At 39.1% G+C, this 23,309-nt stretch overlaps 2 protein-coding genes across 3 annotated transcripts in view; one reads left to right on the forward strand and one right to left on the reverse strand.

Annotated features, from left to right (window-relative positions):
• The window catches only part of LOC306887593 (band 4.1-like protein 4B), a 26,194-nt gene extending 24,753 nt beyond the window's left edge, over positions 1-1,441 (forward strand). The window contains exon 23 of the mRNA XM_079445451.1: positions 35-1,441. Within this exon, the coding sequence (XP_079301577.1) occupies positions 35-98 (64 nt within the window). The 3' untranslated portion in view covers positions 99-1,441. The remainder of the gene's footprint in view (positions 1-34) is intronic.
• Positions 1,185-17,961, reverse strand: LOC306887581 (epithelial splicing regulatory protein 1). 2 transcript variants are annotated; one of them, XM_079445422.1, is made up of 15 exons: positions 17,587-17,956; positions 16,929-17,057; positions 16,523-16,636; positions 16,307-16,421; positions 15,663-15,761; positions 15,517-15,571; positions 14,524-14,634; positions 14,243-14,375; positions 13,985-14,027; positions 12,619-12,920; positions 11,012-11,245; positions 8,277-8,463; positions 5,935-6,142; positions 4,690-4,861; positions 1,185-2,943 (listed from the first exon to the last, which is right to left on the reverse strand). In XM_079445422.1, exons 1-15 carry the CDS (start codon positions 17,716-17,718, stop codon positions 2,833-2,835), a joined length of 2,145 nt encoding a protein of 714 aa, XP_079301548.1. In that variant the 5' UTR covers positions 17,719-17,956; the 3' UTR covers positions 1,185-2,832. The 2 variants fall into 2 exon arrangements, with proteins under 2 accessions (XP_079301548.1, XP_079301547.1); XM_079445421.1 differs by having other exon boundaries at positions 1,186-2,943; positions 8,265-8,463; positions 17,587-17,961.
• Positions 17,962-23,309: the final 5,348 nt, after the last annotated feature.

Genomic DNA, 23,309 nt, shown 5'->3' on the forward strand with positions numbered 1-23,309 from the left:
TTCTGTTCATCTGTCTGTCTTCTTACATGTGAAGCTCTGAAGACCTGCGGATGGAGAGAGAGAAACTGCTGAGGGCTCTGTTAATGACACAACTCTGAGACAACATGCAGCACAACTGCTGACAGACCACAAAACAGCCCTTAACTCAATGCACTACTTTCACTGTTACACAGCATATGAACCTAAACAAACCTCCAAGCTATAAGAGCTGTTTTAGCATTATTCTAATACCACACAGCAGTGTTTAAAGCAGTAACAGCAACATTTCTATGTTTGTTTGCTTGCTCTGTTTATAGCATGGTTCTGGCGCTGTATAAACTGATTAACTTTTAATAATTCTTTATACTTATTTTTCCCAATGTTTGATAATCTGTCTATGGTTTCCTGAAGTTTAGGGTTGCAGACTTTATTTAAACAAGTCAGGCTTTGCTTAAAGCTGTCAGTGTATAGACCTACTATATTTGATTATGTTCGGAATAGAATACTATTATACTACTCATACTATTTCTGTAGTATGCAGTATAAATACTGTGCACAGTATGCAAAATACCAGTTTAACCTTCCACATTTGCCGAACTGTATAGTATACAGCAGAACACACAGCCTGGGAGACTATATCTGACAATGCAGTGTTCTATTTCAAATGTGACTTGTGAACTTGAACATCAGTTTTTATTCATTACTTAACTGAACTGAATTCATTACTTAACTGACGTTTACATAATTTGAAAACATCTTTAAAATTGGAATAAAATGCATTTTTATTTCAGAAGATATTAGCAACACTTGACCCGAAAGCATAATGGGGTCACGTATGTATTTAGCATACTACTGTTTAAAACGTGTATATTGTACTGCATCGCATACTATTTTTAGACAGTGTGTATATAGTGTGGATTGCGCAGTATGCAAGTATGCTATTCTGAACATTTGCAGAAATGTCTTGCAAAGTTAAAGGTTTCTAATATATTTTGTGAAAGATTTTACTGCTATCCCTATATACATTTTAATATGAATCTGCAGTTTTATACAACAACCTCCTTAATCTATCTTGTAATATAAAAGCAAAGACATTTCCGGGAGGGCGTTGAAAAGATGATGTTTTGATGCTTACATTGCCCGCTAGAGGGCATTAAATAGGCATTTCAGGATTTGTTTTGAGAAGTAGATCTGGAGCAGCAAAATGAAATGTTAACTTTTTATTTTCTTGTTTACAACTTGATTATCATAAGGGAGAGCAATTCCAGTGTTAATATTTTGATATGACCACAATTACTGAAATAAAATCTATTTAATGTAGCTCAATCACTTCTCACTTTTTTAGGTGTGGAAATGTAAATACGTGCATAAGTGAGTCAGTCACTGAATCCCTCAGAAACCTTGTTAAATTTCCTTTATTTTAAGTTATTATAAAATATCAAAATAAAATAATACTTTCTCCAAACAGCCAAATTCTTGATTTCTCTTTTCTACATATGTTTACTAATTACAAATATGATGGTAACAGTTCGATAATATGAAAGAGTAGTGCTTTTGCTTAACTACTGCCTGTTGGCATGTGTGAGTAATAGTACAAATAAATCACACTGAGTATTTCACGGTCATACACTTTACTCCTACTGCGCATAAAAGCCTAAACATGCAAATTACTCCTAGTATTTAAAAAAGCAGAGTATAATAAATGAGGCACATTGGCATAAACACACAGGAGGGCACAGATGGGATACAACTAAAGGTAACAAAAGAACCTGTTCACATTCCAGCAGATGCACACAAACACTCTCCTTAATACACAGACTATGGGTGAAAATACACCTGTGTGCATTACAGCAGGCCCAAAACACTCTCTGAGTGCAGTAAATAAACACACATGCATTGACTTTGTTGGCTAAACACACACACATTCATTAGTTGGTTACATCTACTACACATGTACACATCAAGCACATTTAGCTATAGAAATTTGTACATTGATTGGTACAGACGATACATATTTTTCTTAGGCATGACACAGGTACACAGATATAAAGCACAAAAGTTGTTCCTGATTCTGAGCTATTTTTGGCGAAATGACTTAGAAGAACTACATGTTGCATACATTCACGAACTACACTGTGCGTGGTGTAAGAGTTTGGCGAATCTTGTAAACATGTTAGAACAGCTAGCTCTATGAACTTCATGCAAATTAAAACCTTCAAAAAAAAAAAAAAAGAGGCTTGAGAATGTCTCTACGTATTTACACATACTCACGGTAGAGTCACATCAACAGGGAGGCACTGACACACAAACACACACTTTTTTTCTGGTCCTTTGGCTTAAATTTACGGTATCAGCGAAAGTCTGCCTCTGATTCGGCAGGTTTAATGTTTAGACCATTGGTCTCAAACTCAGTTCCTGGAGTGCCACAGCTCTGCACAGTTTTGCTCCAACCCTAATCAAACACACCTGATCCAGCTAATCAAGGTCTTCAGGATCACTAGAAACTTCCAAGCAGGTGTGATTTGGAGCTGGTTTGAGCTAAACTCTGCAGAGCTGCGGCCTTCCAGGAATTGAGTTTGAGACCTCTGGTTTAGACCCTGGTTCAAGAAGCTATTTCCTGAGTGAACATCACTGCATGTGCATGGACACAAACATACAAACTCACGCAACAAACCGTATGAGTAGAATATTAGTTCTAATGCATAAAAAACAATGTGCAATATACATTAAATGTCAAAATACATATAATTCTTTTTAAAATTCTTATATAAATAGCATAAATGGCATAAACTGCTTTGTATTGAGGGGTTTGTTGAATCCACCACAGGGGTGTAGCCTTGTCAATAGATTGGCTTAAAGCAACTGCAAGTCAAGATAGGCTCCGCCTCCTACAGTCTGGTCTCCAATAGGCTGCTTGGCCGACAGCATAGAAGGGAGAGCTACCAAACCATCGCTGTTGCCGGGCTAAAGGAGACAGAAAGAAATTACATTTACTCAAGAAACATGCTTATGCCTCATTATTTGTAACAAATCCCACCTCAAATGAGTGACAGGCCTCCTACTGACTAACTAGCAAACTGGGTTTGATAGCCCATTAGGCAGCCTAATAGAACGTTTCACTCCTGTGGTGTTAAATATTTAGTGTTATATTCTGTATAATGTACTATCAAGTACATACTATAGCAATAATTACTGTTTTAATATAGTAAACAATATTTTGAACACACTTACATACTTTGGGTGAAAGCCTTCACGCCCTTAAAATCAAAGCAAGAATGTTTAGAAGAAACTGACACGCCCTAATTTATTTTGATTACAAAGGGTCTCCTTCCCTTATTGGAAATAAATATAAAATGTATTACAGTTTACATATAAAATATACAGCTATACATTTTTTCCCTGTACATTAAAATGCGTCCCGTTTAATTTCACGTTTTCTCAATAAAAAATCATACTTTTTTAATATGATTTATAAAAGAGACACTAAAATGTCATTCAGTGTAACAATAGTTCATATACCAAAAAATCTTCAGGCATGTTGTTTCATTTTTATATAAATACATCTGTTACGTTGAATGATGATGAAACATTATATCACATATTATCACTTTTTTTTCACAAAAATTTATATTAAAAATTAAAAAAGACACTTTAACTTACATTAAATATGCTTTCTATAAATATATACATATATATATTTATATATATATATAAAATCACTTTTGTACATTTAACTTGATGCAGACACCAAAATGGGATGTCTTGTCTTTTACCCATATTCATTTATATTTGTTTTAATGTATTTTAAAATAATTATAATATTATTGCTATATAATATATATTCCATTATAATAATAAGCATACAAAATGAAATGTATTATTTATATAAATAATGACACACACACACATATATATATATATATATACATATACACATATACATATGCATATATATATATACACATATACACATACATATATATATATATATATATGTATGTGTATATGTGTATATATATATATGCATATGTATATGTGTATATGTATGTATATATATATATATATATATATATATGTGTGTGTGTGTCATTATTTATATATATTAGTATGTTTGTGCATTATAGAAGTGTTCACTGTGTGTATTATTGTTTATGCATGAAGATTTCTTTTGCCTGATCTAGAATACTAACAGGATGCTACTGCAATGGAACAGAAAACCAGTAGTCAAGTTAGAGCAGGCCAGTGCACCGCACCTTGGCTCGGTGTGTGTGTCTGTGAGGGAATTTAGACCAGAGGAACCTGTTTAGCTCATCGAGGGGGTGTGACAATGCAACTATGCGGTCCTGTTACTCAAACCCACTAAAGCATCTAAATCTTCAATACTGAGCACCGCAGGGCAAAAGACACACCTTAATGTTCCCTACAATCCAGCTCTGCCCTGCCTATAAACACACACACACACTGAGTTTTTTATGTTGAACAAACTAGGACTTGTATTTGGATCAGTGGCGCTCAATAACATTGTGCAGCTGGATACTAATACATTTAAATTCTGCAGTGGCCAGCAGTGAACTGTAAATAATTTAGTTTACTTGCTGTTTTTTAGGAAGTCAACTAAAATAATTGGAGAAATGGCATGAAAGAGATTCCTGTACCTTCCTGAACTCACGTTGATATTATAATACAGCTGTGGGTGTATTTTAAACTCACCTGATATCCATGTACCATGCTGAGGATTTCTTTAACTCCGCTATTATAAGCGTGGGAAGGGGCGTGGCCTTGAAGTCGTATCAGTGCTGTGGGTGGGGCTGAGAGGACTGAGCCAGCTGAAGGGGCGTGGCCAGTAGGGAAGTAGCTGATGTTAGGGGGGGAGCCAGGTGGGCTGTATGAGAACAGACATGGATCAAATTTATGAAATACTAAAACAAAAAAGGTAAATAAGTCAACTTATTCATATATATGTATTTTATATAGCTTTTATATTAAATATGATATATATTTTTTTAAATTATCTTTTTCTTCCATTGGTTGAACAAATAGTCCTGCTCTAATCAAACATCATTGTGTTGGAGTGATAGATTACTCTACAGATCTTCTCTAGGGTTTTTGTAGCCTTCCTAAAGCTAGATAATTATATTTCAGTCCTTAAACCTCACATAGACAATCAGTCCCTGAACCAGTACTTTCACTATGAAGCGAGTTAAAATGCACATTAATGCTGTGTTAAACGACCTGGGTGTGACACACTCACTGTGTAGTGCGTTACCCTTGTAAACACACCCAGTTCTGGTTGATCAAGTCCTTCTTAGAGACAAAGTCATTATGTTCAGCTTTTAGAGCTTCATTTGAGCAGCTCTCACAACAGAATACACAAAGGTTGTATGTAAATATTCAGATTTTGTGAAACATCTCAGTGAACGTAAGACAGCTACCGGTGAGTATTCTAACATCATGTAAGAGTGACATATTTACTGTGTCCAAAACATAAAGGTTCAGACAGGTTTCCAAGGCATCACAACTTATGATCTAGAATAAATTCAAGTGAACTTTAGATATAACTAAGTGCTTATTTCTTGACAGAACTGCAATTATAAATTCCAGTGGATATTTATTAAGTCACTTTTTTCCATTTCAACCACTCCTTCAGATGCCATTTGTATTCACACACACAGCATTATGGCATATTAAAGGCGGTGTCTTGGAACCATTTATGCATGATGCCTTCATTCCTCAGAAATCTACCTAAGTTTTTGGATACTGTAGTCTACATACTTGGATTAATATGTAGACTACAGTATTAGACACGTCATTAACTCAAGGATAAATGGTATTCAATTATCAATTGATCATCTTCTGTGAATCAAACTGCAGGTAACTATAGATCTTACACTGCATATGTGTATGTGCATGGCTTATCTTGCATTGAAAAACAACATTAACAAATTAAACTCTTACCTGGGATAATAGGTGGTGTAGTTCATGTACAGTGGGTTACTGGAAGGGTAGAAGGCTGTCGTTGGTGCCAGGGATCGGGGACTCAGTAGGAACTGGGAGGGGTAGATAGCAGCTGGCTCCACAGGTAGCACTGCTCCCGCAGGAAGGACCGCTCCAGCAGGAAGAACAGCTGTCCCATGAGGAAATGCGTATGATGGAGGGGACAAACCTGAAATTGGGGAGGTGGGATATTGAGGAATTATTGAGTGAAAAAACAACCTTGAAGCTTCCAGTTATGGCAAGATGTGATTGTAGTGTTAATCTTGTCAATGACAAAAGTGTTTTTTTAAATTCTGTCATTGATAATGGAGATTTAAAAAAATGCACAATGGCAATAATTAAAATGTTTTTTTTAAACATACGGCTAATGAAAATATGCTAAGAAAAAGCAACACGCAACAAATTAAAAATGCACTAACAAAGTTTTTAGATTAAAAAAAAAATGTTGAAATAATCCAACCATAGTGTGTAAACTATATAACTATAGAATTGGCACATTGGAGCTGTAAATGTTGAACAATGATAAACTGAACTGATTTGATTTTGCTAATTTAAATGCAACCTTTATGCCAGTGGTTCTCAACCAGGGGGATGACTTAAAGGGATAGTTCTCCCCAAAATTCATTAATTATCATTAATTACTCACCCTCATGTTGTTCCAAACCCGTAAGACTTTCGTTCATCTTCGGAACACAAATTAAGATATTTTTGATGAAATCCGAGAGTTTTCTGAGCCTCCATATACAGCAATGTTGAAGCACTGATGTTACATGGACTATTTTAATGATGTCCTTACTAGGTTTCTAGGCCTGACAACATTTCAGTTACATTGCTGTATATGGAGGCTCAGAAAGCTTTCGGATTTCATCAAAAATATCCTAAAGGTCTTACAGGTTTGAAACAACATGAGGTCGAGTAATTAATGACAGAACTTTCATTTTTGGGTGAACCATCCCTTTAAGATAAAAAAAAGTTAAGTTAATTTAAGCTTAAGAAAGGTAATATATTAATACACTCTGTCTCTGTTAACTAAAAAAGTTTAAAAACACTCTTTGTCATAATTACATCAGAAATACTGGAAATATTGTGTCCTGTATGGAGCAGGGGGTGGGCTTTCAAATATTGTGTTGAATAGTAGGGTCAAAAAAGGTTGAGAACCACAGCTTAATGCTATTTTAGTGAGAAAAAAATGAACTAAAATAATATAGGCTATACATTTTTTTTAATAATTCCATATTTTTTATATTATTTTAATTAGTTTTATTCTCACTAAGATGGCACAAAACTTTGTGTATACATTTGACTGAGAATAAAGTGGACTAAAATGAAGGAATGTGACATGACGAAATATTGAATTTACATAATCACTAATAAAATAAAAACTAGCGATTAGTCAAGGTATTTTTGCCAAATAATTAAAGGGTGTGGTCCTGTCTGAACCTAATCCAGTTACAATGAGGGCTTTACACCTTTAAACCCCTTTCATTCCTGTTCATTGTTTGTCATCAGAGGCTCATGCAGTCATCCCATCAAACAAACAATGAACAATATATGGTGTAGCCACAAGCAAGCCATCTCAAAAGCCCACCCTAAATACAACGTGTCACATTGTGAACCCGTGTATAAATGAGTTGTCTTGCAACCAATTTGAGCATGTCTCATAGTTAACGCTGCAGGTACAATTACAAATCTCATCTATCATTTGAATACCATTATAATTCAGCTACAAGTCAAGTATGTTCCTCCACCCTTCAACACATTTCAGTACACAGCCACAGGCATTCAGATGCCTTTAACCGGACTGAACCTGTGGTGTGCCGAGGCTTTTACGTGTGCAGCTGTTGGTTGTTAGGATAGCAAAGTTACGGACCTGACTATCTACAACCGAAGAAAGAAAGAAATCTACACTAAATCAAACAGAAAGTGCCTTTCCAGGACACACCAAAGTGCATATGGTGACATTTATGATGTGGATTAAAATTTTGTGCACATTTACATTTAGAAAGATTGCACTAAATCACCCCAAATCAAAGCCCTTCATTCCCCCGCTGTGGAAAAGCATCTGACAAACTCAGATCTGAATTGAATAAAAAAAAAAAAAAACATTCACCCACCCAGATTCCTACTGCTCCTGATGCCCATTCCTGCTTGAGCAGGAAAATGGACAGGACACCCACCATGAATGAATAAGTGAATGAATGAGAGAAAGTGGAAAAAACAGGAAGGCGTGAAGCGCCACCTACCCGCACACACAGCTGAGAGAAGCAGCCCCAGAGCCCAGCGGCACTTACGTCGTAACTTACATGGTGGCGGCGAGAGGCCGCTCCTGTTGAGCATCCCCCCCATCAGCACAATGTTCATCTCCTGAGCGGAGCACGCAAACACCTCCACGTAACGCTCCTTCATGCTGCGCTTGTGGCAGTGCTGGGCCGCCAGGAATGCCCGATCAGCTGAACGCATCTGGATAAAAGCATCACCCGACGGACGACCCTGATCAAAAACACAAACAAATGCTGAATTCATAAACTCACTTTAAACAAAAAAAACAAGCGCATTTAACGAGAGCAGGACGTGTTTTCGCTTCACATTGTTTTTAATTGTTGGTCAATGTACTAAATGTGTCTCACTGTTTTTTCAGCATCTTCCGCCAGGAGCATCTGTTTATTAAGATGCCATGTCAAGTTAACAGTAGGGTTGAGAACAGACAACTAAATCTAATCCATAATGAGGATCTTTTAATTATTCTTATTTTAAATTCATTTTTCAAAAAATACTGTTACCCTGTACTAAACTACTGATGTTTTCTGCACTTCTTATTCAATATAGCGCAAACAGACACTGTAAACTATGTAGTTTAATTTCATAATAATTGCAGACTCTTATGAGCCAGTTCTTTTTAATGAATCAAAAACGGTGCAACCGCTATAGTTCAACTCCCCAAACAAATGAGTCTTATGTGTTCTTTAAATCAAAAGCATACAGTGCGAAACAGTCCAGCTGTTCTACAGTTCAATATCTGAATAAACAATGTTTATTTTGATTAAACAACAGAAATTCATACAGCTATACAACTACGATCATTTTAGCTACTGATTAGTTGTTCATATTCAGGGGCGTGTCTACGTGGTGGCCAGGGGTGGCACCGGCCCCCCCTGAAATTTGGCTGGCCACCCCAGGTGCCCCCCCCTACCAGATGTCTTGCGATAGGCTTGTTTTTAGTTAATTTCTAACTGCATCTGGCGTATCTTGGCATGTGTAGGCAGCTGCCTAGGGCCGCTTTCTTCTCTTCTTTATTAATTTTAGGCATTTTAGCGTGATCTAAATGATAGATGTCGAGAGCGCATAATGTTACGCGATCATGTAATGCGCGAGCACGAATCTCTCCACTCGCAAGCGGATTTCCTTCACTCGCACAAAACTGGACGTGTGCTTTTAAATCTACATTGTTCTTTTATGAATTGGCTCGGGTCTCACTCAGATATTGTGAGTATGACACACAATATCTGAGTTATCCTCGCATCACTGAAGACCATTCCTCACATCACTGAAGACCAGAAAAGCTTTTTTTTTTCTAATTCAAGTGAAGGCTTTTCTCACTAAATGGAAGCAAGCTGAATATAGTTAGCCTTCTCTAGTTATTAATTTTATTAATACTTATTTTAGTTAAGTGCTTAAATTGTAAATATGCATTTATTAAATTATTTTATGTACTGTAGTACATTTGTATTTTGTTGTTTTTGTATATAGTTATAGAAGCATATCAACCAGGTTCCAGAAGTAATCACCAAGGCTGCTTCTGAAATAAGTGGGGGTGCTCTCTTAATGCACATTTTCACATATTTTGTCCCTTCTATTGCTATCAATATGCTGCTACTTCGAGAGCGAATCCTGCATAAATATGCAGATGTCATTCCCAAAACTTTGCAACGTGTGTGTGGGCAAAAAAACAAAGTTCTACATTTTAAATGGATTGCTTAGAAAGCTCGCAAAGAGTGCTCATAACCAATAAAGCTGTCACTCTTTGTTCATCGCGATCTCACAAAGTTCTGTGAGGACCAATGAATCTCACACTGTGCAATTAATAGCCTATATAATATACGCCTATTAACATCGTGTATCCGACAACATTTTTCTCCCAAAATATTTATTTCTTTAAAAAGTACTACATTACCATTCAAATGTTTGGGGTTAGTAGAGTAGGATTATTTAATAAAGTAATACTTTATTCAACAAGGATGCATTCAAGAAAAGACAGCAAAGACATTTACATTGTTACATATGCTATACTAAAAAAATTATGTCCCTTTAAATTTTCTATTCATCAAAAAATTCTGAAAAATGTATCGTTTCCACAAAAAAAGAAAAATTAAGCAGCATGCCTGTTTTATGAAGTGCATAATCATAAGAGATGTTTCTTGAGAACCAAATCAGCATACTAGAATGATCACTTTGCAATCACGGGAAAAAAATGTTTCAAAATATATTAAAATAGAAAAGTATTGTTTTTAATTGTAACAGTATTTCAAAATATTGATGTTTTTACTGTATTTTTTGATCAAATGAATGCAGCCTTGGCGAGTATAAGAGAATTATTTCAAAAACATTACAAAAAAAATCTAATCAACCCAAAACTTTTGAACGGTACTATAAAAGAATCTTTAACGGAACCCTTAAGAGGAATCAGAATCATTCAATTAATTCTTTATATCTAGCTGAAAATATACAAGCCAACTTAAAAAACGTGGTTTGTTTGGAAACATTTGTATAGTCTATCCTATTCTCAAGTACTGTTCAGCGTGCTTTCAGATATTGTAAGGACCAAGGCATGACAGAAACACATTGTAAAGGAATGAAGAAACACAAGTCCTGACAGAAGCTGTGATTAATCCCCCTTTTTTATGGAGCGGTTGAGCCAAAGAGGGAAAACTCCCTGACAGAACACATTCTGAACTGCATAGGTGTGTTTATTTTGTTACTGGATGAACTTCATATGAATACTACAGTTCATATGTATGTAAATGGGTCTTGAGATCCTTACCTGCTGGTTGAGCACCATATGAACTCCATGTGGCTTGATGTCAGCGGTGTATTCCCCCAAGAAAACCAATATGTCCTGGATGGTGGCATCGTACGGCAAACCCCTCAATCTCACACAGTCCCGCACACCTGTCACTGCTGCCGTTGGGGGCACGAATGTGGGGGGTGGCACAACAGACAAGATGGGGGATGGGGCCACGGGAATCAATGGGGCCGATGAGTATCTGTTCAGTACCTGACACACAAATGCTGGAGTTATATGACTGGCAGTGCACATCATCAAAAAGACTTCTGCCTGTTTAAAGCTCCAGGTGTATAGATGTTGAATGAACTGTGCTCTACCTACAGGTACTGATACTGTTTGCCACCACGCAAACGCACGTTTGGTGTGTCTGTATCCTTAAATGCCCTTATATATGGAGACAACTTGCCCATTCTGTGTTGATTTTATATTTGTTGGAACTTTACCAGATCAGGTCTATGAATCCATGCGCTTCCTGTTTGAGCAAGTCAAACTATCACTTTAGGGTTAGCATTAAAAACCCACAGAAGATTTTCTGTACTTTGGTTTAGACAGACAGAAAATTAGTTTGACCGATTTTATTTTATTTTAAATATATTCATATTTTTCCCATAATTAGTTATAGGTAAAAAGAAGTTAATTAATGCATATTTTGCATTCTAACTAAACTAAGCTGAAAATAATTCTGCAATCACTCTGACAGCAAAATAACTCTGCGTTTATATAATACAGGCATAAAAACTAAGCTAAACTAAAAATAATAAAAATATATTTACTATGCATATTATGTTCATTGTTATAGTCTAATGATTATGCACTTATGTTAAAAGTAAAAATAAAACAATTAAAAATCAGTTATACATACTGGTTATTAGAAAAATATTTACTGGTTGTAAAGCGGTAAAACAAAAAAAAACAGTTTAGTTCAAATTTGTAACAGGTACATGGGCAATGCAGGTTGCAGTTTGTTGTGTGAGGGATTCAGTTTGCTTGGTTTCCTTTTATGTCAGGCATAAGTTCAGTCTTTTGGCATTGTTGATGTGGTGATTCACTCGTAAGTATTCTGTTTATTAAAGAACCCAACAACCAGTCAACCATTAATATAAAGCATGATGGGATTCTCTTTGCATAAATGACACACCCTTATAACACCAAAACCCTGCTGCTGGTGAACAACACAGCTGAGCTAGTCAAACACACGTGACGTCTGCTCAAAAAAGGGTTTAAGTGAGTTTAACCGCCTGCTATGGTTGAGTAGCTTTGGTTTGATTTATATGACGACAGCTAAATATTAACACAGAGGAATACAAAATTAGTAACAATGAAATTTTAAAGGTTTTGCATTGCAGAACAGAAAGACTAGAGGAGAGATTTTATGACAGATTTGAAAAGCTAATCTTTTACAGATTGCAGAGCTGAGTGTTTGTTCAGCGAGCCGGGTCGTTCAGATAGAGTACATGCTTGTACACACACTTACACACTCAAACACCTCACGTTTTACTTGCCCTACTGAGTCTGTCTAAACCAAATATAATACACTCCACACAACTGATTATTTCAAATCAAATAGGAAATGCTGCTCTCACCTGTTGCACCTCAGCCGCAGTGCTCTTGAACAGCTCTATGTACCTCTTGCCCAGTATGTCCTTGTGTTTTTTCAGTGCATTCTGAGCATGCTCCTCGCAGGAGAACAGGACGAACGCGTCCCCAGTGGGCCTGCCATCGGGAAAACGTACAAACAGAATGCCTTCGGTGTCGTCTGTCACAGGACACGCTGGGGAGAAGAACTGCAGCACCTGCTCTGCGGTGGCGGTGAATGGAAGTCCACGCATGCGTATGATAACCTGATTCTCCCTCGACAGAAATTTGGCCACTTCATTAGAGGTGCCTGTCAGTCAGACATTGACACATGAGCCACTCAATGTGACGCTAAAATACACAAAACATTCTCAAACCAATGCAAATAACCCTGACAGAACACAAACTCAGGAAATCAGATGATATCCACAGTTTATATTACAACTGCATTCATATAATAACTTGTAAGGCTAGAATGCGCCAAGATTGTTCACATATGTGACCCTCGGACCACAAAACCAGTCTTAAGTGTCAGTTTTTCGAAACTGAGGTTTATACCTGATATATATATATGAAAGCTGAATAAATAAGTTTTCTATTTATGTATGGTTTGTTAGGATCGGACAATATTTGGCCGAGATAAAACTATTTAGTCCGAATCTGAGGGTGCAAAAAAATCTAAATATTGAAAAAAAATCACCTTTAAAGTTGTCCAAATTAAGTTCTTAGCAATGCATATTACTAATCAAAAATGAAGTTTTGATATATTTACGCTAAGAAATTTACAAAATATCTTCATGGAACATGATCTTTACTTAATATCCTAATGATTTTTGACATAAAAGAAAAATGGATCATTTTGACCCATACAATGTATTTTTGGCTATTGCTACAAATATACCCCAGCGACTTAAGACTGGTTTTGTGCTCCAGAGTCACATATAGGGATGGGAAAGTAAGAAAGTTAGTACTTGTTCCAATTCTTGTGAATGATTCCAGTTACTTTACTTACTGTAGTTCTTTTAAGGCATAAATATTTGGAAAAAGAAATGCGATTTCATTGCCAAATGATAAGATGACATCAATAATAAATTAATGTAAATCATTTCTCACTGATTTTGATTCACTGCAAAGAACTGACTCAGGAATAACAGGAGTCAGACTACATTGGTTGCACGTTACATTTTTAGATTCAAAGAACCAGCTCATACAAATAATTAAGTTTGGGAATCTACACTGGTCACACTGCTCCATTTTTTTAATGAAACCAGTTCTGAATAAGAATAAGAACCGGTTCTCAGTTCCCAACCCTATCCACATACAAACCCAAATATCACATACATGCAAACTCAAGTGCATAAAAAGTCTTTTTACCTCCTGCAATCTTTAGAAAGTCTTCACCTGTTGCCTTGTAAACCTACAATACAAAAGAATGTATGTAAATAATTTGGAGTTTACATACAATTCCACTACAATAAAAAAAGGTTATAGTAACTTTTGTTCATCAGGGCACTAAATGTAACTTCATGTACCAAAACAGATTGAAAAATATATTCATAAGATATATTTATATATCACTATACCTAGTATTACACTATACGTAATATAACAGCTTTATGAATGTGTGTGTACCTCAATGTATCTGGTGCCCATGTGATGCTTGTGTCTCTGCAGTGCCAAATCCCTGTGCTCTTCACTCTCAAACCGCACTAGTGCCTCTCCGTTCCTCCTGCCCTGAGCATTCAGACACAACGCAGCACCTCCTCTACACACACACACAGACACACACACACACACACACACACACATGCAGTCATTCTTTGGAAACATTGGCATTGTGCACAGACTGATTGATGATCATCATTTATTAATAAGTGCTGACTGTTGTTGGTTTGTAGGTTATGTGTGCATACTTGGCAATGTTGAGACCCCTGAAGAATCGGGCGATGTCCTGGTCTGAGGACTGCCATGGAAGACCCCGTGCTCTGATCACCGTGTTATCATCCACCCTCTCCATCTTACTGCTATACACATACATACATGCTATTTAAACAATGTGCCGCACCAATTTATACTAGTAGCAAGGCAACAATTAATATCAAGTGACCCTTTGTTAAGCTCCACATCCTTGGTTACTACTATTTTAAGCTTTACAGAAATTCGCATAGGATTCAACAAGAGATTTCGGTGACCTGCATGATTTCCAGTAAACGTGCTCTGGCTAGAATTATGTGTGACACTGTACAGCATTTTATCAGATGTTTTCTTTAGAGAAATTCTCCTGAATTAAAATAAAAACTTCAATATCTCAACAGATAAATAAAACTACTGTAACATTCATTTACCAGAAATACTTATTACATGTTCATTACTGATTAAGACAATTTAAAGAGCATGAACTTCTCTGGATTTATTAAGATATTAGGGAAAAGAAAAAATGTTATCTTAAAATACTCAGTAATACTTATATCCTCTCTGAATTATAGCCATCACTATTATAAGTGTGACAGCACAATAACATTTCATGTAAACGTTTAAATTTAGCACACATGACATCTTCAATTTCCATTTTATAGTCATTTATACTTCATTTTATAGAAATTAGACTTACAATCAGTAGTTTTAATATTTTATTGAGTAACTATAAAAATATATAATCATTATAGAAAATCCCATGATTTTCTGTTATTTTATGAATTTCACTGTCTTTTCCAGACCTTAAAATTTCCTTGATATTTCCCAAAAAAGACAAATGCAGGTACTCTTATAGTGTGGTGGATGGCAACAGTTGCTAAGGTAAGACTGGTCATTAATATTAAGGTGGAGCTTAGCAAAAAAATTCTAATTTTGAACACAGTTGCAGTCATTTGTTTGTTAGTTTAATTTGAATAAGAAACAGCTCTTACCAAGTGCCAGTCTCAAACTTGTCATTCACTTTTTCTGGGAAGGAGAACTGGTGGCCTATGTAGACGAATAAAGCAGGTTCACAAAACCACTTCTAAATATTAAATTCATGTGTTCAGACAACAATATGTAAGTTATAATGACTTACAGACAGGGTCCGAGATAAGTGCTAAAACAATTTCTGACATCTGTTGAACCTTGTAAGCAGTGAAAGCATGAAGAGAAGAATCTACAACCACATTTAGGTCTGATCGCAACGCAGTCAAGGAATACAGCGTCTGTGTTTAGTGTTACTGGTGATAATTACCATTTAATGACACAGTAAAGATGCAAGGAACAACTAGGACAGGGTTCATAAATGTACAAGGACCGTTAAAACACAGCAGTCTTCCATAAAGGCACAATAGAAACAAGGAGGGAGAGAATGACTTTCGGTTAACCTTTCTTACTGTGCAGAGGGCTGTGTTATTGCACTGTGTGTGTGTGTGTGTGTGTGTATTAAGACGTTACAGCGTAGGTGTGACAGGTTAAGCTTGTTGGCTAAATACTCTTGGCTTTCTCTTGCTGGCTCAATTGAGCCCACACTATTATGAGTCTATTTGCATTTCAAAACCTTGGGATCCTGCAGCCAACACCCTGTTGCCTATCTTTCTCTCTCATACACAATCAAATGCAACTTCCTCACACTGGTTGTCAGAGAATTATCCACTAATATGTGCAATAATCTACTCTCATCCATTTAAGTCTTACAAAAAACACACAAAATGATGTCATGACCTTTTTTAAGGATACAGTCAGCCATGACCTGAAGATTCAAGTCTTTCAACTCCCCTTCTGATGGGAATTTATTCTTGAACTCTTTTCGCAGGTCAAAGAATGAGAAGAAACACTCAGGCAACAAAATATTCTAGAAAGCACAAAAGCAAGCGATCAAGAAAACACATCTGCACTTTTATTAGCTTCTAAATAAATATTGCCTGCTCAGTTGCAATATTTAGAGTTTGATACCTTGCTGGAAGCCTCGGGATGGAGGACTTGACGAACGTGCAGCTGTCCATCCGTACAGAGGTAGAAGGTGTTTCTTGCACCTGCATCCACTTCAGCACATAACCTCTGATTCAACTGCACACACATGGACACTCTGAGTAAACGCCACTTTTATGTGCCATTTAATACATACCCACAAGACTGCTTGTGCAAATATCAATCCACAAGCTGTTAAATAATGTGTTTAATAGTGTGTAAAGACATGCAATTAAATGGTGTATAGACAGACCCTCCCTCAAAGAGAGTTAGAAAAGAAAGTTTAACTGTCCTTTGAAAGGATCCACTCTCAAATGCATGTATATTGAACTGAAAGTTCTAAAAAATATAAATATCAGCTTGTCAGAACAGATCGTATGAGAATGATCACCTGTTCGATGGCCTCCTCGAGCGGTTCAGCTTCTGTCAAGGTCTCCTCGGTGAGTCCACTCACCTCCTGACACTCCTCAGAGAGCTCAATGTGATCCGGTTTGACTAGCAATTCATTCACCTGACCAGCCTAAATGTGAAAAGCAGAGGAATGCTCACTTCCAACATATAGATTTACACAGGCAAAAAAATAAATGGATGGATGAATTGATAAATAGCAGGGGAATGGATCTGGATTTAGATTGATCATTTTTGTTTAAATATCTGCTATATTTAAATGATCAATTATTTCTCTCTCACACCTTCAACAGAATTACTCCTACACAAACGCACATATACACACAGATAGATAGATAAATAGATACATAGATAGATAGATAGATAGATAGATAGATAGATAGATAGATAGATAGATAGATAGATGAAATTGAATAAATATATACATAAATAAATTTTAATATTTGTCCTTTTACTTCGTAATAAATTTTTTTTCCAAAAAATATGACATAGCCTATATTAATGAGAAACTTTCTCTCTCTAACCTCCATCAGATTTAGCCTACTAAACACACACCACGCACGCACAAACACACAACAACGCACGCACAACCACCAAAGCATAACAGGCATACACACCATCATGGGGAAATATGAAATTACCTTTTTAGTCGCCAAATCCACAACCTGCCAAACCAACTGTACAATTTCTTTCTCATCTGAGCCCAATTGGTCCCCACTTGCGCCAGAAGTGGTGGTGAATAAAAGCACCAGATAATCTGGATTAACCGTCATTTTTAAGAAGGGGGAAAAAACTATTGTCACACCACCCCGACAACAAAAGCAAAACCCTAGAGATCAACTCCAGGTGACAGAGAAGCGAAGAGCCCAGTGACCCCACACAGATCAGTGCCGGGTTCGGACTCGTGTCGATGTGTCCCGTGGCCTTTAAATTGCGTGAGAATGATGCAAGCAAATCCGAAACCCTTGGCTCTGCTCCGCAATGGCTGCTTGGATCGCGCTGGTTTTGTGTGCGCCCTACCTGGCCACCGCCCACGTGACACAGGTAATAGATACCTGCCCAAAAGAAAGCCCTCCTACTGCTGCTGAGAAACAAGGACGTGGCATGGCACGCCGAATAAGCGCTCGTGCTACATGGTGTGAGGGAATTCAGGATCTGGTTATCACGTTTACACAGTCTACTAATAAAATAACCCAGCATTAACACTTGCTCACCTGCCATCAAACGCGAACAGGACGTAATGTGTAAAAAATTATGCAAAGCCTTTCACTGTAGTTTTAATATTGTACCCTACTAACTGAACTATATTAGCCTAACCAAACAAATCCCTATTTAAATTTATCTGAAGCATTATATAACCATGTTAATGTTATTATAATGTTATAAGTCAATGTTTTGACAGTTATAAAGCACAAGTAAACACGCCGTGAGTGTAGGCCTAAATCTGTTAGAATGACCATCACAGGTACTGAAAAAGAGAAAGAGAAAGAGAAAGAGAAAGATGCCGCATAACTGGCTTCACACACAGTGTAGGCCACTTATGTCAATATTTTTCTGATAATTAGGCTAAGTCATTAAATGCAACAAAACTGTATTGTTTAAATGCTACTTCCTTCTTTTGTGATAATTATTGTGATAATTGTTCACTTAAGGTGATCCATCAACAAACCTCTGTCCTTTATATCATAAACAGAAAGTATTTGTGTAAACAACTCTTGCTCAACCACCTCTTGCACCTCCAGCAGTACTGTGACCTGAGTCTGTTAGATGTTACAACATGCAAATCACTGAAGGCCTTTATTTATTTATTTACATTTTGTGTCATTTTATTACCTTTAGAAATGTTTTCTGATATTCTTATCACCTGTTATTGGACACGTTTAGGTCCTTAATAGAATGGAGATGAATTACTTTAACCTGTAAATAGTTTTTTCTTCTTTCATTTCTATGCATTAATCATTGTGGGATTTCCAATAAATCCTTTATAATAATGTGCTGTAAAAAAGCTTTATTAAAGAGTGATATCTGAAGTTAATTCAGAAAAGGTGCATTTTATGTGTAAAAGAAAAATAACTGAGAAGATTTTGTATCAAATAAAATGTAAAAACAAAAAACAAAAAAACAAACAAAAAACTCTGAATAATAATAATGAATAACTCTGAAACGTAGGCTGTAATTATATTTTTTTGTATAATCTATTCTTAATTCTTTTGAAATAGCCTGCATGTGCAAGATTGGACACAATGTGTTGTGATATACAAAGCCATTATCGAAACCTAGTAGCCTAATTAATAATTACTAAACGAGGTGAAATGTTTTAAAACATGTACGTTAATATGCAATTTCTAAAACCTTTTTTTTTTATTATTGCAAATCAAAACATTACAATACTTGCGAATTAACATGGGGCATACGGACAACATCACATGTAGATATAAGGGCTACACAAATCAGCACAATATAACGTCATAAAAAAATACAGATACCTTACAACAGATTCAAGTATGGTAAATGGTTTTGAAGCCTTTGAATTCAAAGGTTTGGACACATTCTTAAAAGAAGTAAAAATAGATTTGACATCAGATGAAAACATTCTAAAATTAGGTTTACGATGAATGCTCTGGCTGTATGAAGGTGAAATTTACCCAGAAGACAAAGCAATAATACAGTATGTTCAAGATTTCTGTCTTTAGAATGAAAATCAGACAGGAAAATTATAGATTCTGTCATTTCAATCATTTTTTTACAGCAGAAAGAAATTAACACGGTAACCTCTGACCAAAAAGACTAGATTAGATTCTTTATCAGTATTACAAAATAAACACAATGAAGCTATATTCTCAAAAACCTGCTTAAGAATAAATTACAAGGGTAGTATCTGTGAACAATTTTGAAATTGTGTTCTTTAATTTTACTTGGAATATAAAATCTGTGAGGAAAGGTCCATAAATTATTCAAATCAGAGTCCGGATAACAGATCCCCCATTTAGATTGTGCTTTAGAGGGGCATCCTGGAGTTGAAGATTTAATAAAATTTTAATCCATTAATTGAGAGTACTCAGAAAAAAATGAATATGTGTTTCCAACGTGATCTCTCATTGAAGGGAAGAATCTTACTAGCCGAAGCTGAAGGTTTGTCGAGGTTAACATATGCTGCTCTCTCTTTGAATGTTGACACTGCCATTCTTACAAAAATTGATACAATGCTTCTCAACTTTGTTTGGAAGAATAAAACATTGTACTGTACTTATGAACACCATTGAGAAAGGGGGTTTAAACTTTCTTGATTTCACCACTTTAAACACCTTTAAAATAAATTGGATAAAGAACTGTATTAATAAGCCCTCATCTATATGGAATCTGATCCCTAATGTGTCACGGTGCACACACGAGGGAGGAACCAGGAACACGCAGACGAGGATATAAACTCAAATAACACATTTTACTGACATCAAGGCAAGGCAAGGCAAGGCAGGGCAGGGTAAGACACAGACATCCAACACCGGGGATAACGAGTAGACCAGACGAAGTTTAACTGAACAGACAGGACTAATATACACAGGCAAATCATAGATAACGAGACGAACACGGCTAGACAAGAATTAACTAATGATTACGCTTAACAAGGACAGGAAACAAACCAAATAAGGACACAAGGGGCAGGAACACATGACACACACACGACAGTTCCCTGACATAACTCCCCCCTCCCGAAAGGCTCGTCCCGAGCCTTAACAGTTCCATCGGGGAGGGGGGGTGGGCGCTCTGGAGGCCTCTCAGGACAGACACGGACCACAGGACGGGGACCTCCAGAGCGGAACAGACAGACAGGACCCATGGCGGAGCAGGGAGCTCAGGAGGCCATGGCAGGTGGTAACTGTGGCCATGGCATCCTGCTTCGGCCCACCCACTCCACCCAGAGCTCTACTACCCCCCCCCAAAATTTCCATGGGGAATCCAGGGGGTATCAGGAGCCCTCCGGGGCTAGACAGACAAAACACGAAAAGACACGACAGAAACCCTCCAGGGTCGGACAAACAGGACATCCCACAGGAACCAGAAGCCCTCCTGGGCTGGCTAGGAAGCTGAGTCTTCCTCTGGGCATGACGAGGAGTCAGGGGCCCTCACAGGGTCCCTCAGCAACCTCCTCCACTTCTGCGACAGGGGGGGCAAGCGGCTGCGACTGGCCTCCATGGCCACAACTCCAGGAGCCGCCTGCCCCAGACGAGTCTCCATGGACAAGACAAGACGTGGTAAGTTTAAAATGTTCCTGTGGGCACAACGAGACATACATATGGCACTCCTGGCCATGACGTGTGGACTAGATCTACGGAGAGGGTAAAGGCGACCGATGGGCATGAGTCAGCGGCAATCCGGCGGGCTTGAGTCAGCGGCAATCCGGCGGGCATTGAGTCAGAGGCTGGCCGGCGGGCATTGAGTCAGAGGCGGATCGGCGGCGTGCACAGGGAAGCCGCGGACGGCGGCGTGAATAGGGGGAGCCGCCGACGGCGGGTTGGCTTTCCCCGCGGACGGCAGCGTTGATCTCCCGCGAACGGCGGGCTCGGTGAAGCCGCCGACGGTGGGTTGGCTTTCCCCACGGACGGCGGACTTGGGTGAACCGCAGGTAGCGGCGTGATCTCCCGCGATCAGCAGGCTGGAGGGATCGCGGCCAGCGGACTCGCGGCACTCGCGGTAATCCTGCCGAACTCCCACGCCGACTTGCAGTGGGCTAAGGCGGGATGTCGAGTGGCGACTTCCATGCCGCGAGAGACAGACAAAACGGGAACAAACAAAAGACTTTTCAAAAACTGAAAACAAAACGAGGTGAAGGGGCGCCGCTTACTGTTTTGGTCTGGTCTTCTGTCACGGTGCACACACGAGGGAGGAACCAGGAACACGCAGACGAGGAAAGAAACTCAAATAACATACTTTACTGAACATCAAGACATGGCAGGACAAGGCAAGGCAGACAAGGACATCACACACCGGGGTTAACGAGTAGACCAGACGACACGAAACTGAACAGGCAGGAACTTAAATACACACGCTAATGAGACGAACACGGCTAGACAAGAATTAACTGATGATTACATATGACAAGGACAGGAAACAAACCAAATATGGGCACAAGGGGCAGGAACACATGACAGACACACAACAGTTCCCTGACATAACTCCCCCCTCCCGAAAGGCTCGTCCCGAGCCTTAACAGTTCCATCGGGGAGGGGGGGTGGGCGCTCTGGAGGCCTCTCAGGACAGACACGGACCACAGGACGGGGACCTCCAGAGCGGAACAGACAGACAGGACCCATGGCGGAGCAGGGAGCTCAGGAGGCCATGGCAGGTGGTAACTGTGGCCATGACATCCTTCTTCGGCCCACCCACTCCACCCAGAGCTCTACTACCCCCCCCCAAAATTTCCATGGGGAATCCAGGGGGTATCAGGAGCCCTCCGGGGCTAGACAAACAAAACAGTACAAGACACGACATGAAACCCTCCAGGGTCAGACAAACACAACAAGACATCCCACAGGAACCAGAAGCCCTCCTGGGCTGGCTAGGAAGCTGAGGCTTCCTCTGGGCATGACGAGGAGTCAGGGGCCCTCACAGGGTCCCTCAGCAACCTCCTCCACTTCTGCGACAGGGGGGGCAAGCGGCTGCGACTGGTCTCCATGGCCACAACTCAAGGAGCCGCCTGCCCCAAACGAGTCTCCATGGACAAGACATGACACGACAAGGTAAGTTTAAAATGTTCCTGTGGGCACAACGAACACAAACACGGCTCTCCTGGCCGTGACGTGTGGACTAGATCCACGGAGAGGGTTAGAGGCGGCGGCCGGCAGGCTTGAGTCAGCGGCAATCCGGTGGGCTTGAGTCAGCGGCAATCCGGCGGGCAATGAGTCAGAGGCGGACCGGCGGGCATTGAGTCAGAGGCGGACCGGCGGCGTGCACAGGGGAGCCGCGGACGGCGGCGTGAACAGGGGAGCCGCCGACGGTGGGTGGGCTTTCCCCACGGACGGCGACGTGATCTCCCGCGAACGGCGGGGTCGGTGAGCCGCGGAAAGCGGCGTGATCTCCCGCGAACGGCGGGGTCGGTGAGCCGCGGAAAGCGGCGTGATCTCCCGCGAACGGCGGGGTCGGTGAGCCGCGAACGGCGGCGTGACTTGGGGAAGCCGCCGACGGTGGGTTGGCTTTCCCCACGGACGGCGGACTTGGGTGAGCGGCAGGCTTGGGATAGCCGCGGGCAGCGGCGGATATCTCCCGCGATCGTCAGACTGCAGGGCTCGCGGCCAGCGGACTCGCGGCACTCGCGATAATCCTGCCGAACTCCCACGCCGACTTGCAGTGGGCTAAGGCGGGATGT

Source organism: Barbus barbus (assembly GCF_936440315.1).
Source record: "Barbus barbus genome assembly, chromosome: 21".
NCBI classification, from domain to species: Eukaryota; Metazoa; Chordata; class Actinopteri; order Cypriniformes; family Cyprinidae; genus Barbus; species Barbus barbus.

What these genes read in the sequence shown, in the direction of transcription:
- LOC306887581 (XM_079445421.1), bottom strand. Translation starts at nt 17,718, where the DNA reads ATGACGGTTAATCCAGATTATCTGGTGCTTTTATTCACCACCACTTCT. An exon ending in AAGTTTGAGACTGGCACTTG is followed by an intron (nt 14,635 to 15,516) that starts GTAAGAGCTGTT and finishes GTATGTGTATAG; the next exon opens with CAGTAAGATGGAGAGGGTGG. An exon ending in CTTTCTAAAGATTGCAGGAG is followed by an intron (nt 12,921 to 13,984) that starts GTAAAAAGACTT and finishes TCTGACTGACAG; the next exon opens with GCACCTCTAATGAAGTGGCC.